We start from the raw sequence: 18,105 nt of genomic DNA, 5'->3' as shown, positions 1-18,105 counted from the left end.
AGTGCATTGTCGTCTAATTGGCTTCAGTATTGGTTGTGTGAGGTGGCCAGATTTCAATCTGCCACGTTTGTTCCACCCTTGGTAAAGACTTCCAATTAAGATTATTTATGTATTTAAGTCCAGTCTCATGACAGTAAACATGGATCTAAAAACATACTCGGAGAGTTATTACCATCCATTCAGAGCAGTTGAGTCCCAAATGTTCACTTCGTAGTCCAAGTCTGTACGCTTTATCCTCTGGGGACCATGAATATCTAAAAAAAAACCCAAAAAATAATGACAATGGATCCTTTGACATCCTGACTTTTGTGCTAGCATCCCTACAAATATGCAAAAACAGCTAAAACATAAAACCTCCCCACAAATAGACACTAAAATCAGTAAAACTTTTTATGCTCTAATAAATAAATCCCCATCCAGCCACCAGATTCACTTCACTGAGGACAGAATGACCTGCTCATCAGGAAACACTGCAGGCAGCTTCACACGTCAACAGAAATCGGAAAAACCTGAAGTCAGAAGCCTCTCTGGTGTGAATCAAACCTTCACGTTTTCAAATAACACTGATTTTAAACGCTTTAAGCAGCATCAGCAGCAAAACACATGCGTCATCAGGAGACGACCTCTCGCTGACACTTGACTCACACTTTTCACGGATCTGGTTTGACTATTAGTGAGGCGACGAGCTGCTGTGTTCTGTGTTCAATCAAAAACAAAAAAAGGCATCTGTATTTGAAGCAGATTTTGAACTTGAAATGCATTCTTTTGTGTGCGGCATAAGCGACGAAGCAACTTTAAGTTCTAATAATTCGCAGTAAAGTGACTCCTGAAGACAGCAGCACAAACGTTACCCTCAATTACAGCGGCTTCAACCGTAAGCTGTCAAAAGAAAGACTCTTTTCAGGAGGAAGAAAGCTTTTTGATTGAGTGTTGGATTCAGCCTTAATTGAAACCTTATGTGTGGCATGTGGAATTCTGGGACTTTGGCACGCTCCCAAGAATCCACAGAATGTGAAGTTTTCTTTTCTTTTTTTTTTCTTTCTGCCTCCTCTCTCTCTCTCTCTCTCTCTCTCTCTCTCTCCCTCCCTCCCTCCCTCCCTCCCCTCTCCCTCTCCTTTTTCCTATGTGCAGGGGTGTCTTACATCAGCCCACTGAGTCCTGGTGAAGGCAGCTGACCGACAAAAAGTGAGCAAGCGTGCGAGAGAGAGAAGGGCTCGGATTGTAACATCCCGCCGCGTGACTCTCACTGGAATAATCTAAAGTCATCTGCGAACAAATGGTCTGAAAGGGGAGAAAAGAAGCATCTTAAGAGTAAGTCATCTTCACCTTTTTGCAGTTTTCTTACACTTCATCCCTTTCTTTAATACTTCAAATCCTCATCAATTCTGTGAGAAAACCTTCATGTTTCCTTGAGTTATTCCATTTTTGAAGCCCTGCTGCTGGTCTGAACTCTGTGTACCTTTTGCGTGAAGCAGTAGAAGGGCAACAGTAGCTCAGAGCGATGCAGCTTCAAACTGGTCCCCGCTCAGCTGCAACTGTTTTTAACACGCTGTCTAACTTTGCTACGGTTCACTTCCAATGTGATTAAGGCTCATTCCTTCTGTTAAACACCTTTTCACTTCAAATGACAATCAGCTTTGGATAAAAGGATGCAAATTATTTGGACTCCTCTCCTAGAATAAAGTAAAACAACTCATTTTACTCATTTGTGCATAATTAAAATCCACTCCTCATGCACGGCTTCAAGTGTAATAGGAGGAGTGTTTACTGCCTCACTCTAAGTCTCTTTCCATTGTGCAGAAAGGCACCAGCTCTTTTTTTTACAAGCAACAAAAAGCAGCACTAATGTAAAAGTGACGTGCCTCCCTATTTGACTGCTTGGGATTAAACTCACACGCATTTTTCTTTTCTTTATTGTGGCCTGGCAGTTCAGAGAATCTTTAGAAACAACATTTATAGCTGCTCGGATTGTCTTTGCGGTCACCTGATGAAGGAAAGGCTTCCATCCCTCGACTACATGCTGGACTTTTTGTGTCACCGAGATCGTGTGTGTGTTCTTTGGTGTTATGTAGGTGTTACGTCGGTGGTATGCAGGTATCCTCCTGTGGTATGTGGGTGATAGATGTTCGCACAGAGGACTCTTTTCTACCTCGCTGAGGAGTTCAGGATACGCATGAGCTCACGGCTCTGACATTTGAACCGTGTCGCTCAACGGCCTGAACAGTCAGCAGCAGACTGAGGAGAGCTGATCAATGGAGGGATTGTTGCAGGAAGGTCAAGCTTGATCCTGGGTTAGACTCCAATATGTGGACAGGTTTTATTTCTGCACATGTGGATGCACTTTGTTTTCAATAATTCAAATAGCAAGGCCTTAATGTGAGCTGATGCTGAGCTCAGTGGCTTCACAGCATGTGTGGACCTGCAATAAAAACACAACTAATGTCGTTTACTGCTTTTCTTAGGATATCTACACATTACCTGAGTTCTTTCCCCCCCAACCAAAGAAAGACAGTCCAAAAACACAGTATATTTGCCATTTAATACTCATCTTTAAAGGGACAATCCACCTTCAAATGCTGTTCCTCTGAAGACTTTCTATTAACCTCATTTCCAGGACAAGCACAGGTTTTTTTTTTTGTCATTTTGTCTGAAAACTGTTTCCCTAATCTACAAAACAAAAACACCAATGGCAAAAATCTTCTTTTGGATAAGATAAGATCCAACTTCATTAATCCCAAAGAAAATTCTGGTACCAGATATTGCTAAGAAAATCCAAAATGACATAAGGCATGCCTAAAAAGTAAAGAAAAAACAAAACAACAAACAGAAATAAAGTACAATACTGAAATAAAATAAGTGATACTGAGGTTATAAGTAGTGCTTTTAACAAAAAACACAAGTTAGAAGTGGTAGAAAGATTAATTCTGGATGTATAACAAGAAAAATGATTTTCATGTATTAGTTTGATCTTCTGTTTCACCGTCTCTGCTCTTTTCTGTGCACTGAGGAACAAAGAAGTAATAGAAGACAAAGGAAAACTGTGGAAAGCAAAAAGTGAAATTTCACAACTTGACCACAAATTAACAGCAGGAACGCGCTGATCGCCACAAACGGAGGATTGATGGCGGGATAAGAGTATGTGGGCGTGGGTTTTTCCTTTAGCTCCTCTTTCTTGTGTCCTCACTGATCTGGGTGTGTAAATTAGAAACCATATTTATCAGGATTAATAAGCTCTTTGTCAAAGCAGAACAGAGGAGTTATTGCTTATGGCAGAGAAATGATATGAAAAGTTTGTGGTGAACTCGAGGGGGGGGGGTGAATCATTTACTCATATATCTTGCATTTGCTCATACAGTTGGACTCCATTATCTATTTGATGTTTGATGGACTGTACACACACATATAACACACACACATGCATAGATAATGAAAGGAACCTTAGTAGTGTGTTATCACTGCATCTTCCTGACATGTCGTTTCAATTAGCAACGTTCCCTCAAAGCTCGGCGGCTGACTGACATCCTCACATACAGACCCTAATCACACGCCACTGCAAAGGCTGTAATTTCAACCCCACATTTCAAAACGCTGCACCAGAGGCACCCGGTGCTTTACTCGGCTTCGCTGTAACTCGACGCTGACGCTGTTTGATTGGAAGTGTTTTCAAAAATCAATGCTTCTGGCAGGAGAAAACCAGCTGTGCGTCTCGGCTGCTCGCTCGCTCCCTGAGGTGCATGCTGTAATTTGGTATAAATAGTGCCATTTCAGGGAAGATCACGCCGAAAATAGAGCGCTGTTGACTTTGCATCCCACACGTGCTTGAACTTCGACCCTGACCAAACCAGCACCCCACTCATCACCTACCGGCTGAGGGGCGGGATTGGCTTTCATAGGGGCCTAAAGAAGTCTGCATTTGTCACTTTTAGTTCTGAGTTTGACTTGTTTTTCACTGATTTAGTGACAGGAAGCATAACAGAAGTTTAATGTCTGTGGAATATTTACAAAAGTTATTAGAAGTTTGATCCAGAGGAAGCCTCCTCTGATGACCGGGAGCCTCAAACGAAATAATCACAAAGGAGGTAAAATGCAGATTCTCACTGACACAAAGCAGTCAGCAACTAAACCCTCCTTTCTGTTTGCACATGTGGCCTCTGTGCTTTTTTTCCACCTCAGCCATTCTCCTGTTTACATGTGGCAGTCCATTTTTTTGTTTGTCTGTTTGTCTGATGCTCATTATCTGTCCCTCCACCTCGCCTCTCGTCTCTCGGTTCCCCCTACATCTTCCCTAATTACAGGCTGTCAGGGATGATCTGAGGTAATTTCAGCATCAAAAGAACCTCAGGAGTTGCTGCAGGCTGCCGCCAGGCACAAATGACAATCTGGGGAAATGAATGAGTTGTCACTGTGACTGCTGACTTTTTCTGCTCGATCGTTTCCACTTCTTTTTCCACGATTGTGTTATGAAAGTTATCTGGTGGAGTCACAGTGTGCGCTATCAGAAGTGGAAAGTAAAGAAAAGCAACTAAATTTGCTCATTCAACTGCAATTTTAGAGACCTTTTCGGTAGCAAATGTGACCACTTTTTGCTTCAGAAAAGTTCATTTTAACTTTTATGCAAGTCAGAGAAATGACTAGAGAAATGCCCAAAAAATGAAGAAAAACTGGCATAAGCAGACATTTTATGACCCTTAAAATGTATCTGTGAGACTGTGAAGGACTACTTCAGTGATGCTTACATGTAAAATCTAATTTCCTACAGACAAAAAATGAAAAAATAAAAGGAGTGAATGCATACTATGTCTATTGTTCACTTAAGATGCAATTAATGCTGATATTTGTACACCATTTATATGCTTTTCTATTTAAATTCAAGCCAGCTTCTCTTGTTGTGAACGGCTAGAATGCAAAAAAGCTCAGCCTGTAGCGGACGGACTTGAGCTTTAACGAGATTGAGAGGGATGGAAAAGAAGAGTTTCTTGGCGTCTGATGCTGTTTTTCCAATCTGACAGTGTAGCTGTAAAAGTTCAGGGCCTGGATATTCGATCAAGACGGATCTCCAGTCAAAAGATTTCATCCTGCTCTCCTTACATAACAAACAAAGCCACTGCCACTTGCGTTGAAATTCACAGCTAGCATTTGGAGCGTTTGTTGAAACACTTTGGCTTCGGGTTTTGCAGGTAAAACACTGTGTGTGTGGGTGTTTACAGATGAACTCCTGCAGCTTCTCACTTTCTTTCTCCCTTGTGGCTTTTAAACATCAGGTGGGAGCCTTTTACAAGTACCTGTGCATCGACTTGAGCAGCACAGGAAGCCAAAAGGTCCCTCGTGGCTCCATCGATGACGTGCTGCAGCAGGTGTCGCTCCTGCCTGAACCTTTCTAACCTCAAGCAAAGACAAACCTTGAACTTTGCTTTATTGCACTGAAATTTGAGTCACTGCACTGCGTGTGTCCCGTTTCCCACCTCTAACCCCTCATGTCAGCAGGTTGTATTACAAAATCCACACCAATTCTTGCAATTTTCTCCATTTAAAGAGACATTTTATGCAGTAGGGTATGTCATAAAAGAGAGTAATATGTGACAAGATTCAGCTAAGGAAGTCGTTTCCACTTTAGCAGTGCAGGACTTTCAGTTTTTGGTTTCATATTACCGTAAAAAAGTGGGCCACGAAGCACACTCTTGTCTTTATGCACAGAAACGGCCTTGTGTGTCATTACGTGTGCATACGTGGTGTAAGATATCCTACAATTAGACTGAAACGCTTCTCCGCAGGTGTCACAATTTACCCAGACAATAGAGGATTGTTTTCTCTTCCACTCAAGAAACTTTAATTACATATATACAGTGTGTGTGTGTGTGTGTGTGTGTGTGTGTGTGTGTGTGTGTGTGTGTGTGTGTGTGTGTGTGTGTGTGTGTGTGTGTGTGTGTGTGTGTGTGTGTGTGTGTGTGTGTGTGTGTGTGTGTGTGTGTGTGTGTGTGTGTGTGTGTGTGTGTGTGTGTGTGTGTGTGTGTGTGTGTGTGCGTGTGTGTGGAGGACTTCATCCACACACATTCGTGCTTCCCGTTCTCGGAATTTACTGCCTCGTGTTTACATGGCTCCACCTGGGTCTGATCGGCAAATGCGATTCGGATTTCATGCTTTCCCATAAAAATAAAATATCTGTGATGCTATATTACAGCCTTAAGGGGGAAACAAGGGGATATAATAGAAAGCACATGTGGATGGTTACGGTGCGTAGCATAGCGCCACACTGCAGAGAAATGGACACACACACACACACACACACACATCATTATACACACTTTAAATGCTGCTATAAGGCCCAGGTGTGAGTTCTTTTTTGTTCCATTTGCTTTTTTTTTTTTATCTTCAGGAAACAAAACGAACGGGTGACAAATTAAACGAAAAACCCAAATAAAGCAACTTAGCGAGGTGTTGGGCCTGCATGTGCAGCCAGAACAGCTTCAGTGCGTCTTGACTTTGATTCTACAAATCTCTTGGACTGTGTTCCTCCAAAACATATTCCTGCATTTGGTGTTTGGATGATGGTGGTGGAGAAAGCTAACACGTCAGTCCAAAATCTCACATAGATGCTCGGTTGGATTGAGATCTGGCAACTGTGAAGCCCATAGCACCAGTCAGCAACCCCTTGTGACCTACAGATCACTTTCATCAGGATAGAAATGCTTTATAATAGGATAAAAGTTGCTCAACATGCAGTCATGTTTCTCTGTAAGGGGGGAAAGTGGAACCAAATCATGCAAGCAAAATCCACCAAATCCCATCACTGTAGAAGCTCAAGCAAAGCAACGTACATTTAAAACATTTGGATAAACCATTTTTCTGTGCTGCTATTCAAGCATGAGCATTTATATACAAAAAAGAGGGCAAAGAAATTCACAACAACAGAAAATGCTCGGTGTACATAAAAAACTTTATCTAAACCAATCAGTCACAGTTTGGTCCATTTGTTTAAATAGTCTTCTAAGGGCTTTAAAATTACTTTAAATAACCTTTTGCAATCAATTGCTGATAAAAAATAAAGGACGTGGCAAACAGCATTAACAGATGTGGAACTAATACCTACAAATACGTAGTTTGGGATCTGTTGCTATTTTATTGCCAAAGGATTTCCCAATATTTATTTTACCAGAGAATTAGAACATTATGATCAATGGACATGATTACATCTAATTAAAAAAAGTGCCACTTTCCAGGATCTGTTACCATTTTAATGCCAAGAAATTCTCCAATATTTATTTTAACAGAGGATCTGAACATTCTAATTAATAGACATTCAGTAAAAAAATTTAAAAAGTGCCAGTTTCTATGATTTCTGGGATGAGGTAGCATATTGAAAGGTCATTAATAATATTCACCCTGTCTCTATATCTGTTATGTTTGCTATTGCCATTGCTAATTTAACAGGTGCAACATCTTCTAAAGGTATTTCTCACCTTTTTCAGACAGTTGATTTGAAGTGGCAGATATAAAAGAGACAGAACAGACGATACTGTGCGCCAAATATAGCTCCATCTGTGATCACTGGTAAGAATTTAAATCCATCATGTTCTGTGTTGTTAAATTACAGCACGCAGCATAGTAGTTTTAACTGCACAAGTTGGCAGTAGACGAAAAAGCAAGAATCCAACACCAAACTTTTTTTATATGATATGCTAAACCTGGAGATTAACTTGTCACCAGAGCTATTCTAATTACCGAAGGTACTGTAATCAACTTAAAGTCATGTACTTTAACAGAAATTGTAACCTGTATTTCACTGTTTTGATTATGTGTCAGAACTTTCCTCCTTCTTTTCTACTGGTGCCTGATTTGTTCAAACTCCTGGCAGGTTTTAGTTGCTTTTCTTCAGTCTTTCTCAGCCCTGCGAGCCTCCTCTGGTTGCTTCCTCTCATGCTAGAGCTCATGTAAAAACCCCAAATGTTGACGCTGCTGTGTGTTTGTAACAGAGAGACAGGCAGGGAACAGAGCCAAGTAAACCTGAGTGTTGACTTTGCAGGCTTTCCCAGGCTGCAGGAATCGGTGGTGCACCAGTGATACTCTGTACGCTCAGCCCGTCACTCCAGAGAAAACTAGACTATTTAGACAAACAAGGAAGCCTGGGAAAACAAAACAAAATGCTTTTTTGCAACGTTCTTCAGGAGGACTTGGCAATGAAAGTTTCAAGTGATGTGAGATCAGTAGAGGTGGATGTCAATGTGTGAAGTCTTCATATCAAGGCCTGAATGGTTTCTGTACAAATTTGGGAACTGATCAGTGTTTCTCCAGTGTTTTTAATTCATCATCCTGATTCATGATGTAGGCAGACTATGTGTTTCTTTCGGTGGGCTCGTCGGTTTCTGAGGGGAGTATCTGTCCTTCACCACTTCCTGAACTTGCCCAGACGGAGCTGATATTTATGGGGCAGAGACCCCCCACTCCTCCCCTGAAGCAGAAATTCAAGTCGATAGTTGTTCCATTCAGGGACGTTCTGCTCCAAACGGATACAATAAACTCTGCTTGCCGCTGACCTGCATTTACATTTTTTAATAACCAGCCTGATGTCAAACAAAGGTCCAGTCAGAGTGATTATTCTTTCTGCAACACCTCATGTCTGTCCAGTTTGAGGGGTCCAGTGGGTTGGTGATTTAACCTAACTTATCTATGAATATATCTGCACATGGATGTTATTCTGAGAGGGAAACTGACATGTAAGATATCGTGTTAAGTGTAAAGTGACATGCCATAACTCCCACTGGTAGAGCAGACACCGCATTCAGGAAGACTGACCACATGTGGTTATATACGATCCTCAGTGCAAAAGTAACAGTACTGTATGTGCAAATGACTGCAATATACTGTTAGTTTAGAAAAGATCTTGAGATACAGAAAAGCAGGTATTCTTTATTGGCGCAGGACTATGCATTTATTTTTACATTTTCTGCTTGCACGCATACACACTTTCCATTCCTTCTCATACTTGAATCTAGTGGATGAGAAGATATCATGTCTTACAGTGTGAAGTTACTGCTGGTAGCACGCAGCTTAGCTTAGCATGAAGACTCAGAACAGGAGGAATTAGCTAGCCTAGAACATCGCTGAGGAATTAGCTCGGTTAGGTCATGGCAAAGTTCCATCCATCCATCCATCCATCCATCCATCCATCCATCCATCCATCCATCCATCCATCCATCCATCCATCCATCCATCCATCCATCCATCCATCCATCCATCCATCCATCCATCCATCCATCCTCCTGAGGGATCCTGAGGTGTTCCCAGGCCAAATGAGATATGCAATTCTTTCTGCAATTTCTGGGTCCACCTAGTTGGATATCCCCAAAACCTCCAAACAAAGCTACCCATGAAGCAGCTGAATCAGATGCCTAAACCACCTCAGTTTACACCTTTTGACACAAAGAAGCAATGCTCTCTCAGTGCTACTCCAAACTCTTTCTGGATGTCCTAGCTCCTCACCCTATCTCTAAAACCGAGTCCCAGCCACCTTACAGACAAAACTCATTTCAGCCAGAGCTCATGACCTTAGGTGAAGGTTGTAAGGTAAAAGGAGGCTCCATCAACGTTTTATATAACCTTTTATATACTGCTAATACTTATAAAGCCGTTAAATACTATGTGTTTAATTTGTACAAAATTACACTTGTAATAACAATACCTTACTCCGTTATTACACTTTGTTTTAATTAACAGCTGTGGGATGTGTTTTTACCCTCTACTTTCAGACTTTACGCCAAGCTAAGCTAACCAGCTGCTGGTTGTAGCTTCATATTTAAAAGACACACATAGGAGTGGTATTAATCTTCTCATCTACGTCTTGGCAGGAAGGTGAAATAGCATAATTCCCAAAATATCAGACTATTCCTTTAACCACAAAGGGATATCTTAAGGAGCTTTAGACTTTTTTTTTCTTTTCTTTTCTTTATTTGCTCTGCGGCATCTGAACACGAGAGCCTCAGTCTCATCTGACCTGAGGGTGAGGCCCCTTGTGGTCACCATTTCCTGAATAGGGAATGTGGATGTAAATGTAACAGTAGAATAATGTGGAATTAATACAAAAAAATCTAAACAAAACAAATGTAGGGTTCTTGACTGGATGCAGTGGTTCACAGCTTTACTATTTCGTGTTTCAGAGGTTTATAAAGACAAAGATGAGAATAATAGCATATTTGCAGCAGTTAAACTCTGTTAGACAATAAATATTATCCTTAAAGTGTTTCACTCTTTTCTCAAATGTAGTCCATGTGGGTGCTGACATTATATAGGACTGCAGCGTTTGAGCTTCATGTTAAAACTGATATTTGCAGTCTTAAGGAAGACATGTGCAAATGTGCTAAAATGAAACCAGATATTCTGTGTTTATGATGTTAAATAATATACTAAAGAGGGCTGTGTGCAGGGCCTCCTCGCCCCACTGATGGCTAAACATACTTCACTGATGGATAGAGAAGACTTCTGGGGTAAGAACACAGTATATGAGGCCAATTTTCCTTTATGAGTTATTGCCTAGACATTTATATCTTATAGTCTGGAGGTACAGCTCAGTAACGCTGATGTGAAACTCAACCAGCGCTCTGTTATGTCTCTTGTCATTTGCTACAGTTACAAACTGGTGAGGTCATGTTCTTTTCCTTCTCCTTTCTCATTCTTTTCCGTGCCCTTGCTTTGGTTCTAAATAGGTTTGGATGCTTCCACAAAGCAACCAGTTACACTTCTGATTTGCATTCGATGAGAAATGGTCTCCTGGAAGCATTGAAATGTGTCAAGCACGCTGCTGTACTTTAAAAGGGGCTTGTTTTGATTGCTTTATACACTTTCTGCCCGGGTTTATTTTTTGTTTCTGTTCTGAAGGTTTTTAGAAGAGTCGGTTTATTTTCATAAATGTGACCCTGGAGTGGGCTTATATAGACTTTCATAAAGCTTAGCTGCCTTGAAAGATAAGATTGAGAGTCTTTTTTTTTCATGTCAGGTTAAATTTTCAACATAAAGTAGGAGTGTACAGTCACACTTAGCTGCTCTGTGAGAATGCACGCATACTTTGAACTAAACTACATCATTTTTAGGCTAATATGCTCAAATATACAATGTTATGCTCTCACTAACATCCGGGAAGCCAGAAAGTTAATACGTCATCAATCATATTTAAACTTATAATCCCAAATGGAGACCTCTAGATGTCTCTCTGAGAGTACTGACTGCTTTTAAAGATGTACAAACCCTTCATCGTCACCTAAAGGAGTATTTTTTTTTAAGCTGGCTAATCCAAAAATGTGAAAATTCGTGGGCTTGAGTAAGCTGATGGTATCTTTCTGTCACTTAGAGAAGCCACACCCTAATTATGCATAACTTTAAGCTTTAATACAATCCAAACAGGTGAGTTATATAAAAATTCACCCCTTGTACAGTTGTCATGAATAAGGAATGCACCTATAGAGGCCAAAACTGTTATTTGCTCCAGGCTGTAAACATGTTTATTTCTGCTGTAAAGTTGTACATTTTAACATGCAAATCTATGAGGATATACTCACTTTTATAGGCAGCCTCAAGTGGCCATTCAGAGTACTGCAGTTTATTTTTTAGCTATTCATTTGAGAACAAGATGAAAACTTGCATAGCACCTTTAATCTTGCTTTGACCTTGTGTAGTGTACTTTTGTAGTGCACAGTAAATAGAAAAATGCTAATTAATGCTCTTGTTTTCATCTCACACTGGTTTTGTGGTCACAGCTTCATGTACAGGACATGTGGATGTAAATGTAACACTAAAATAATAACAAAAGAATCTAAACAAAACAAATGCAAGGATTTGACTGGATGTAGTGGATCACAGCTTCATTATTTTATGTTTCAGTGATTTTAAATGATGGTAGCAAGAATGAACCGCGGTCCATCTTGGCCTCCTCACTTGTTTCCCCTCTGTGACTGGACTGGATGTGTCGGTTTGTCAGTCATCACAGTGTGAATTAAGGTTTCATACAGAGGTGGACCCGGTTTACCTGGACGTCATGGTCGCACAGGAAGCAGACTTTACCTCAGTCCGCTTTTATCCAAACCAAACTCTGCCGTGCCGAAAGATTGTTTAATTAGCAGTAAAATCTCAGACATATTGTACCTGGAAGGAGAAGTTATTTCCATTCATTCACCTCGTTTGGAGAATTTAAAAACTTTTGCAACAATACTTATTCACTGGTCAAGCATGCTTAAAAACAAGCAACCAGAGGCAAAACCTGCCGTATTTCTTCAGGCTCTGATGATATACAGGTGGGGATGTGACCCAGATCTCAAATCTTTTCCTTCTCTGTCTCAGGATCTATGACAATAAATTCAACAGTGAAGGGTTTGTGCAGCTGGTCCTCTGTCTTCATCCATTATTCTTTCACCATTGTCAGAATAAACTATAGATCTTCTGAAATGTGACAGCTAATTAACCCAAGTTTGGTGAGAGGATCATAAATATGACACTTGAAATTTACACAGAGGTGTAATTTGAATCATCCGATGATTTTACAATGCTTTCATAGGCTTAATTCTGTTTTTCAATAGTTTCTACCCCGAAAAGTTTGAAAAATGTCTTTGAAAATACAAAGAAAAAAAATCTTGGAAAAGATACTTTTTGAAACCGAGATAGGACATGAATAAGTTTTTCCTGCTGTGTTCCTGTAAGGAGAGAGCGGAGAGAACTTTCCAGAACTGTGAACCTGCAGCTCCAGCGCTGCCGACTGATCTGCTGTTACTATAGCAAAGTCCAGATCTGGAATAACAGCTGTTCTCCTAATGCAGGTATTGAAACACAGCTGGAAGCAGAGGATGCACAGGAAATCTGCACAACTGAACTGATACTCACAGCATGAAACTATCTATAATATCTTTGATCTGATCTCATATTCACAGCTGTACACTTAAAAAAATACAGTGCTGTTTTCTCCAGATCCATGGTTGCTTTCTTCTTTTAAATTAGATCTTAAAATCCCTCTCTGATCATTGATTGAACACCTAAAAGCTCATCTATTAGCATTAAGCTACAAATTTAGACGTGTTTTTTTTCCATTAAAAAATCCCTTCTTGCCTTAAAATGGCTTCAGTCTAAATCTACACTGTTGCTCTAAAATGTGCAGATCTACAAAATCCTCTATTTTCTCTCCAGCCACCCTTCCTACTTGCTGATGCTCGAGCACACCAGCTCACCTAAGACTCTGCTCAAACGCTGTGTGAAGCTATTTTAGAATACGCAACAGCATGTTGTAATATTTGGGGTAACTCAGCCAATGTAAGAAACCGATTCTTAAGACAACATTTTGAAGCAAAGTCCGTCTAAAAGTCCGTAGCCATCCCTGTGGCTTCATGAGGCTAACATGTTCGCACATTAAACTGATGAAAGATGGACAAGAAACCTTGACATGCCTCAAATATTGGGCCTTTTTTGAAAGGCAGTAACGCAAAACAAAAAAGGCTTTTTATTTGGTGTGATGGTTGTTTTGTGATACCTCAGACTGGGGTTATTGTGCACAACTCTGTTTTTTTCCTTTTATGTCTTTAAACTTCTCTTTTTCACCTGTAGGTATCCATCAGGTGCAGCTGTGATCATAGCATGCTGTGCTAATGTTATCAAAGTGCAAGTAGGCTGACTGGAGTTTAATCGGTAGTTTTAGAGATACAGACATGATTGAACAAAGCCTTTTGATCTGTAGCTTTAAAGTCAGGGGACCGTGTATCCCTATGTTAGATTTTATCAGTGCATTGACATCTAAAGTGTTGGAAAATGGTGAACTCTGATGTAAAATTAATGTTATTTGCAGTAAATGAGCTAAAAACACGCAAACACAGTCCTTTGAGAGTCTCCAAATGTAGAACCAAAGGTCACCTCTCCTCCTCTGTACAATACAACCAGTCTTTACATTAATGTTCTCCAGCACATGGTAAACACATTTCTTTTGGACTTCCAAATGCACACACGCCATCAGGTGTTTGTGTTTCATTAGCTACGAAAAGCCGAGAGGAATTAAGCTTAGTGAAGGCGCCTCAGTGGGAAACGGCTCTAATGTGAAGCTGCAGGAAACGGCTGTAAGAAAAGCAACAAGATTATGTGTGAAGGCAAAATGAAAGGCGAGTCAGAGTGTAGTTAGTGTCCCCAAATGTAGCGAGTGGACTATCAGCGATGGTTGTGTGAGATTAATTTGATCATTTGGCTTCCAATCCGACTGGCAATGAGGAAAACCGTCAAAGTATCATCACTGCAAAAACTCAAAGTCTTACCAAGTCTATTTGTCGTATTTTTAGTCAAAATGTCTCATCCCATTTGATTTAAGATAAATTCACTTAAGAAGTGACATTTCAGCAAGATGGAGGGACTTGTTTTAAGACAATGCATCTTAAATATCTTATTTAAAACAATCTTGAAATTATCTTGTTTTGAGTTGTATTTTACAAGAAAACTCAAAATAAGTTTAATCCTCGTGTCGTCCTGCAGGTCAAATAGACCCGGTTTGAAGCTTAAAAATGTGGAAAAAAAAAAAATTTCACAGTTCAATACTTTGAATATGAAAGTATAGTTCAATACTATACTTCCACATTTGCAATTTTTTTGAGAAATGTTTGAACATTTTTTGGTGGAAACTTAAAAAAAGGTTTCTTTAAGAACATTTGGTAAAAAAAAATCAACCAAAATCCAGTAAATTCCGTTGGATTTTGGTTGATTTTTTTCCCGAATGTTCTTAAAGAAAATATTAGAACTTTTTCTGATATACATGGAATCACTTTAGATATTTTTAGGATTTTTTGGAAGATTTTTTTTCATTTTTTGGAAAATATTTACAATTTTTATTTTTTAGCATTTATTTCTTTGCAAATTTGGGATTTTTTTTTTTAAATAAAACTTTTAAGGGAAACTTTTAAGAAATTTTCTTCCTAAAGATTTTGCATTTTTTAAAAATAAATTTGGGGAATTTTTTGCTGGATTTTTTTCTTTTTTTCAGACAAGGGAACAATATTTTTTGGTGCTGTAAATGAGGACAACAGGAGGGTTAAGACACCTAAGCTTTACAATCCTGGTAAAATATACCTTAAAATATGTTTTCCCAGCTAATTTTAAAATCTCAATATTCTAAATATCATAACTTATTTCAAGAAATCTTACCAAGCCATTTTTCACTTGTTCTATTGGCAGATTTTTTCACTTAGTTCAAGGTAAAAGTTGTGGGCTTTTGTTTGTTTTGAGAGGGGCATTTTTTTTCCAGTGCATAAATCAAACCTGCTGCTGAAAAACAACGTGAATTTTCGCAGGAGGTCAAAATAAGCAGGTCTGGATGTGTCAGAGGTGAATTTAGACAGACATTTAGCTAGAAGATTAAGTTACTGCTGCTGGAGATTCCTACTTAATCAGAGAAAAAGTCACAGAGATGATGTTGTAGATCTGTTCTGGTCTGATGCTGTACAGTCGGTGACAGCAGATTGAGCAGGAAATGACCAGAGGCCTGAAACTGTGGCTTCAGCTGACCAGACTGCAGCTCTGCACGCTGCCGATCCTTCTGTTATTTCAACGGGGAAATGTCAGGAAAATGTTGCTTTTGGCCCGTGATGAAGACCAGGAAATTTCTGATACTCACACACACACACACACACACACACACACACACACACACACACACACACACACACACACACACACACACACACACACACACACACACACACACACAGATGTCTGAAAATTCCCGCAGCGCTCTGCTAGTTTTGTTTTGTGTCATGTGTCTTTGGGTTAAGATAACTCTGCTTTAGTGATTTCTGTTAGTGTTTATATTGGAACACAAAGCTGGTTGCCGGCATTACGGCGAAGAGAGGTTTGAATATTCATCATTGTCCCAACCTAAATGAGACTTCAAGTAGCAGCAAAAGTGCTCCAGCTGTATTATAATCAGCTCCTTAACTGAAAGCTTTTGCTAATTTATGGCAAAAACTCTTCAAACGTGTGACTTTGACGAGCACAGTTGTACTTGAAGCTGCCTAGGCTGTCCCAATTTTCTTTTTTGATCCCTTTTTTTGCACGACTACATGTAAGAAGTCACATCATAAACGAAGCTAGCTCAAAGTTGTTTCTCTGGACCGAGCGGTCAGTTGGAGGCGGCGTTTTTTTGGCGCCGCGTCCTTCTAGCTGAAGTCATGTCTGTGACTCAGCGTCTCAACGTCTCCATTTTGTCCCGTCATTTCTTCTTTTTTACGTCCATCACTTGTTCCTACAATTAGCACGGATTATGTAAAATTATAAAACAAACCTGTTTCTATTCTCTCTTGCACGGCGGTTGCATATTGAGAATTTAACGGGGCCTTTTCTCATAGAGCGATAAAGCACGAAATAAATGGAAATTCCATTCTTGGCTGGCGGTTATTGTGAGTTTTATTGAGTGACATAAAAACATGCTACCAATTAAACAGCCATTTATTCCCTTATATTTCTAAACAAATGCTCGGTTCCCATGAATACAGAGGAGTAAATAGAAAATAAAGTGTGGTCACTGTGCCTGTTAATAACCTGCTGTTTCCATCTTTTCCTTTAGGTTGGAAGTTTTGTGTCTGTGCATGTGTTTTGGGATGAAGCACCTGTGGGACATTCACTTCCTCCTGATCATCCTCCTCTACCTGCTAGGAGCCGTCACATCGCAGGTCAACCCAGGTTTGTGCACCACCACGACACCAAAAACTGTTCCGATCTCCTGTTTTTTCAGGATTTGGGTGTCTGCGTTCGAGTCTCAGACTGCACTGAGATCATATTCGAGAGCTTGTGCGTACTATTAAATGAGTTTTGTGAGTTTTGGGTAGTGATTTTTTTGGGGTTTGGTGCTCCCATCCAGCAGTCCAGACTGATTCGGATTCTGGATAAGTGCTGCTTTGTGGTCCCCTCTCTCTCTGGTTTGGCCTCTTTGATCCCAGCATGCACGCCTTTTCTCCACTGCACGGGGTGGTTTTTGTGATGTCAATGAAAAGGGAGCAATAATTTTTTTTTTTTTACAAGGAAATAGAGTAGCAACATTCATCGGGCAGAGACGGAGTCCAATAGGGAAGCAGAGAGGACATTTTAGTTATTGTTGAAATCGTAGAAATACAGGAGATATTTGCCAGCAAAAACCCCCGAGCTGGCTGGTGTTTATGATTTCAGTCTGTCGTCGGGCTGAGTTTTCTTTACTGCTGACAGAATAACGCACCGCACACACTCAGATCTGGACGGTAGTAAATTATGTTTTTTGTCAGGAAAGTTCGACGCAGAGTTTACAGGTCGCACCGACTTCAGGCTTTGAGAAGAAAGCAAGAAACGGTGGAAAAAATGCCCCATCACTTCCACATCCTCCCTCCACCCCTCCTCCACGTTCAGAATCAAACTCTTCGCATCACATTCTGCAGTGTTTTAAAACTGTAAAACCCGATTTTATTTTGAGAAAGCATGAAAATAAAGCAAACATGAGGTCATGATGACAGGCCTGGGGGTTTTCTGCTGCAATCTTGAATGGAGATCAGTCAACAGAGGCTGAAGGAAGAACTACAAACATCACTTTTTTTTCTTTTTTTTTTCAACCCAAGCAAACCAAAGTATTTTTTTAAAGCTGGACAGCTGTTTTCTACACTAAAATCACACTCAAACCTGACTTCTTCTGCTTTTCATTCACGTATTCTTCATGCCAAACCTAATAGAATGAAAGAGACAGTTTTATAAGGAGTTTAAAGAAAAGTGAGAAAATAAATAGAGCGACTGAGATAGACATTAGAGGGAGTTTTACTAAAATAATAGTGGTTACGTTCCCGCATATGTCTCCTTACACATGTCTAATAATAACTGCATTTCTGACCTATTTAACCATACGTACCATCTTTAACCAGTTAGGATTTGAAATATTTCTAACATGGGCATTTTGTGAGACATCTTCTCGATTACACTGAAGGATCTCTGTGTTTGCCTCCAGTTTCTCCCTCTTGTCCGTCTTCTTTCCCTTGTTTTTGTGTGTGCATGTGTGTTTGCGCTCGCATGCATACACCCGCATGTGCACACGCATGCTGTGGATCCAGCTATCCCACTGGAGTCTGTGGCTAATGCATACCAGAC

General features: G+C 40.1%; 1 protein-coding gene across 2 annotated transcripts in view; it reads left to right on the top strand.

Moving 5' to 3' along the window:
- Positions 1 to 1,161: 1,161 nt before the first annotated feature.
- The window catches only part of ddr2a (discoidin domain receptor tyrosine kinase 2a), a 41,681-nt gene continuing 24,737 nt past the window's right edge, over positions 1,162 to 18,105 (top strand). For both annotated transcript variants that reach the window (XM_051947086.1, XM_051947085.1), the window contains exons 1-2: positions 1,162 to 1,311; positions 16,568 to 16,683. In XM_051947086.1, the coding sequence (XP_051803046.1) occupies positions 16,590 to 16,683 (94 nt within the window). In that variant the 5' untranslated portion in view covers positions 1,162 to 1,311; positions 16,568 to 16,589. The remainder of the gene's footprint in view (positions 1,312 to 16,567; positions 16,684 to 18,105) is intronic.

This window comes from Acanthochromis polyacanthus, chromosome 4 (assembly GCF_021347895.1).
Source record: "Acanthochromis polyacanthus isolate Apoly-LR-REF ecotype Palm Island chromosome 4, KAUST_Apoly_ChrSc, whole genome shotgun sequence".
Classification (NCBI taxonomy): Eukaryota; Metazoa; Chordata; class Actinopteri; family Pomacentridae; genus Acanthochromis; species Acanthochromis polyacanthus.
Note: the sequence above shows the minus strand (reverse complement) of the source record. Positions and strands in the feature narration are given on the sequence as shown.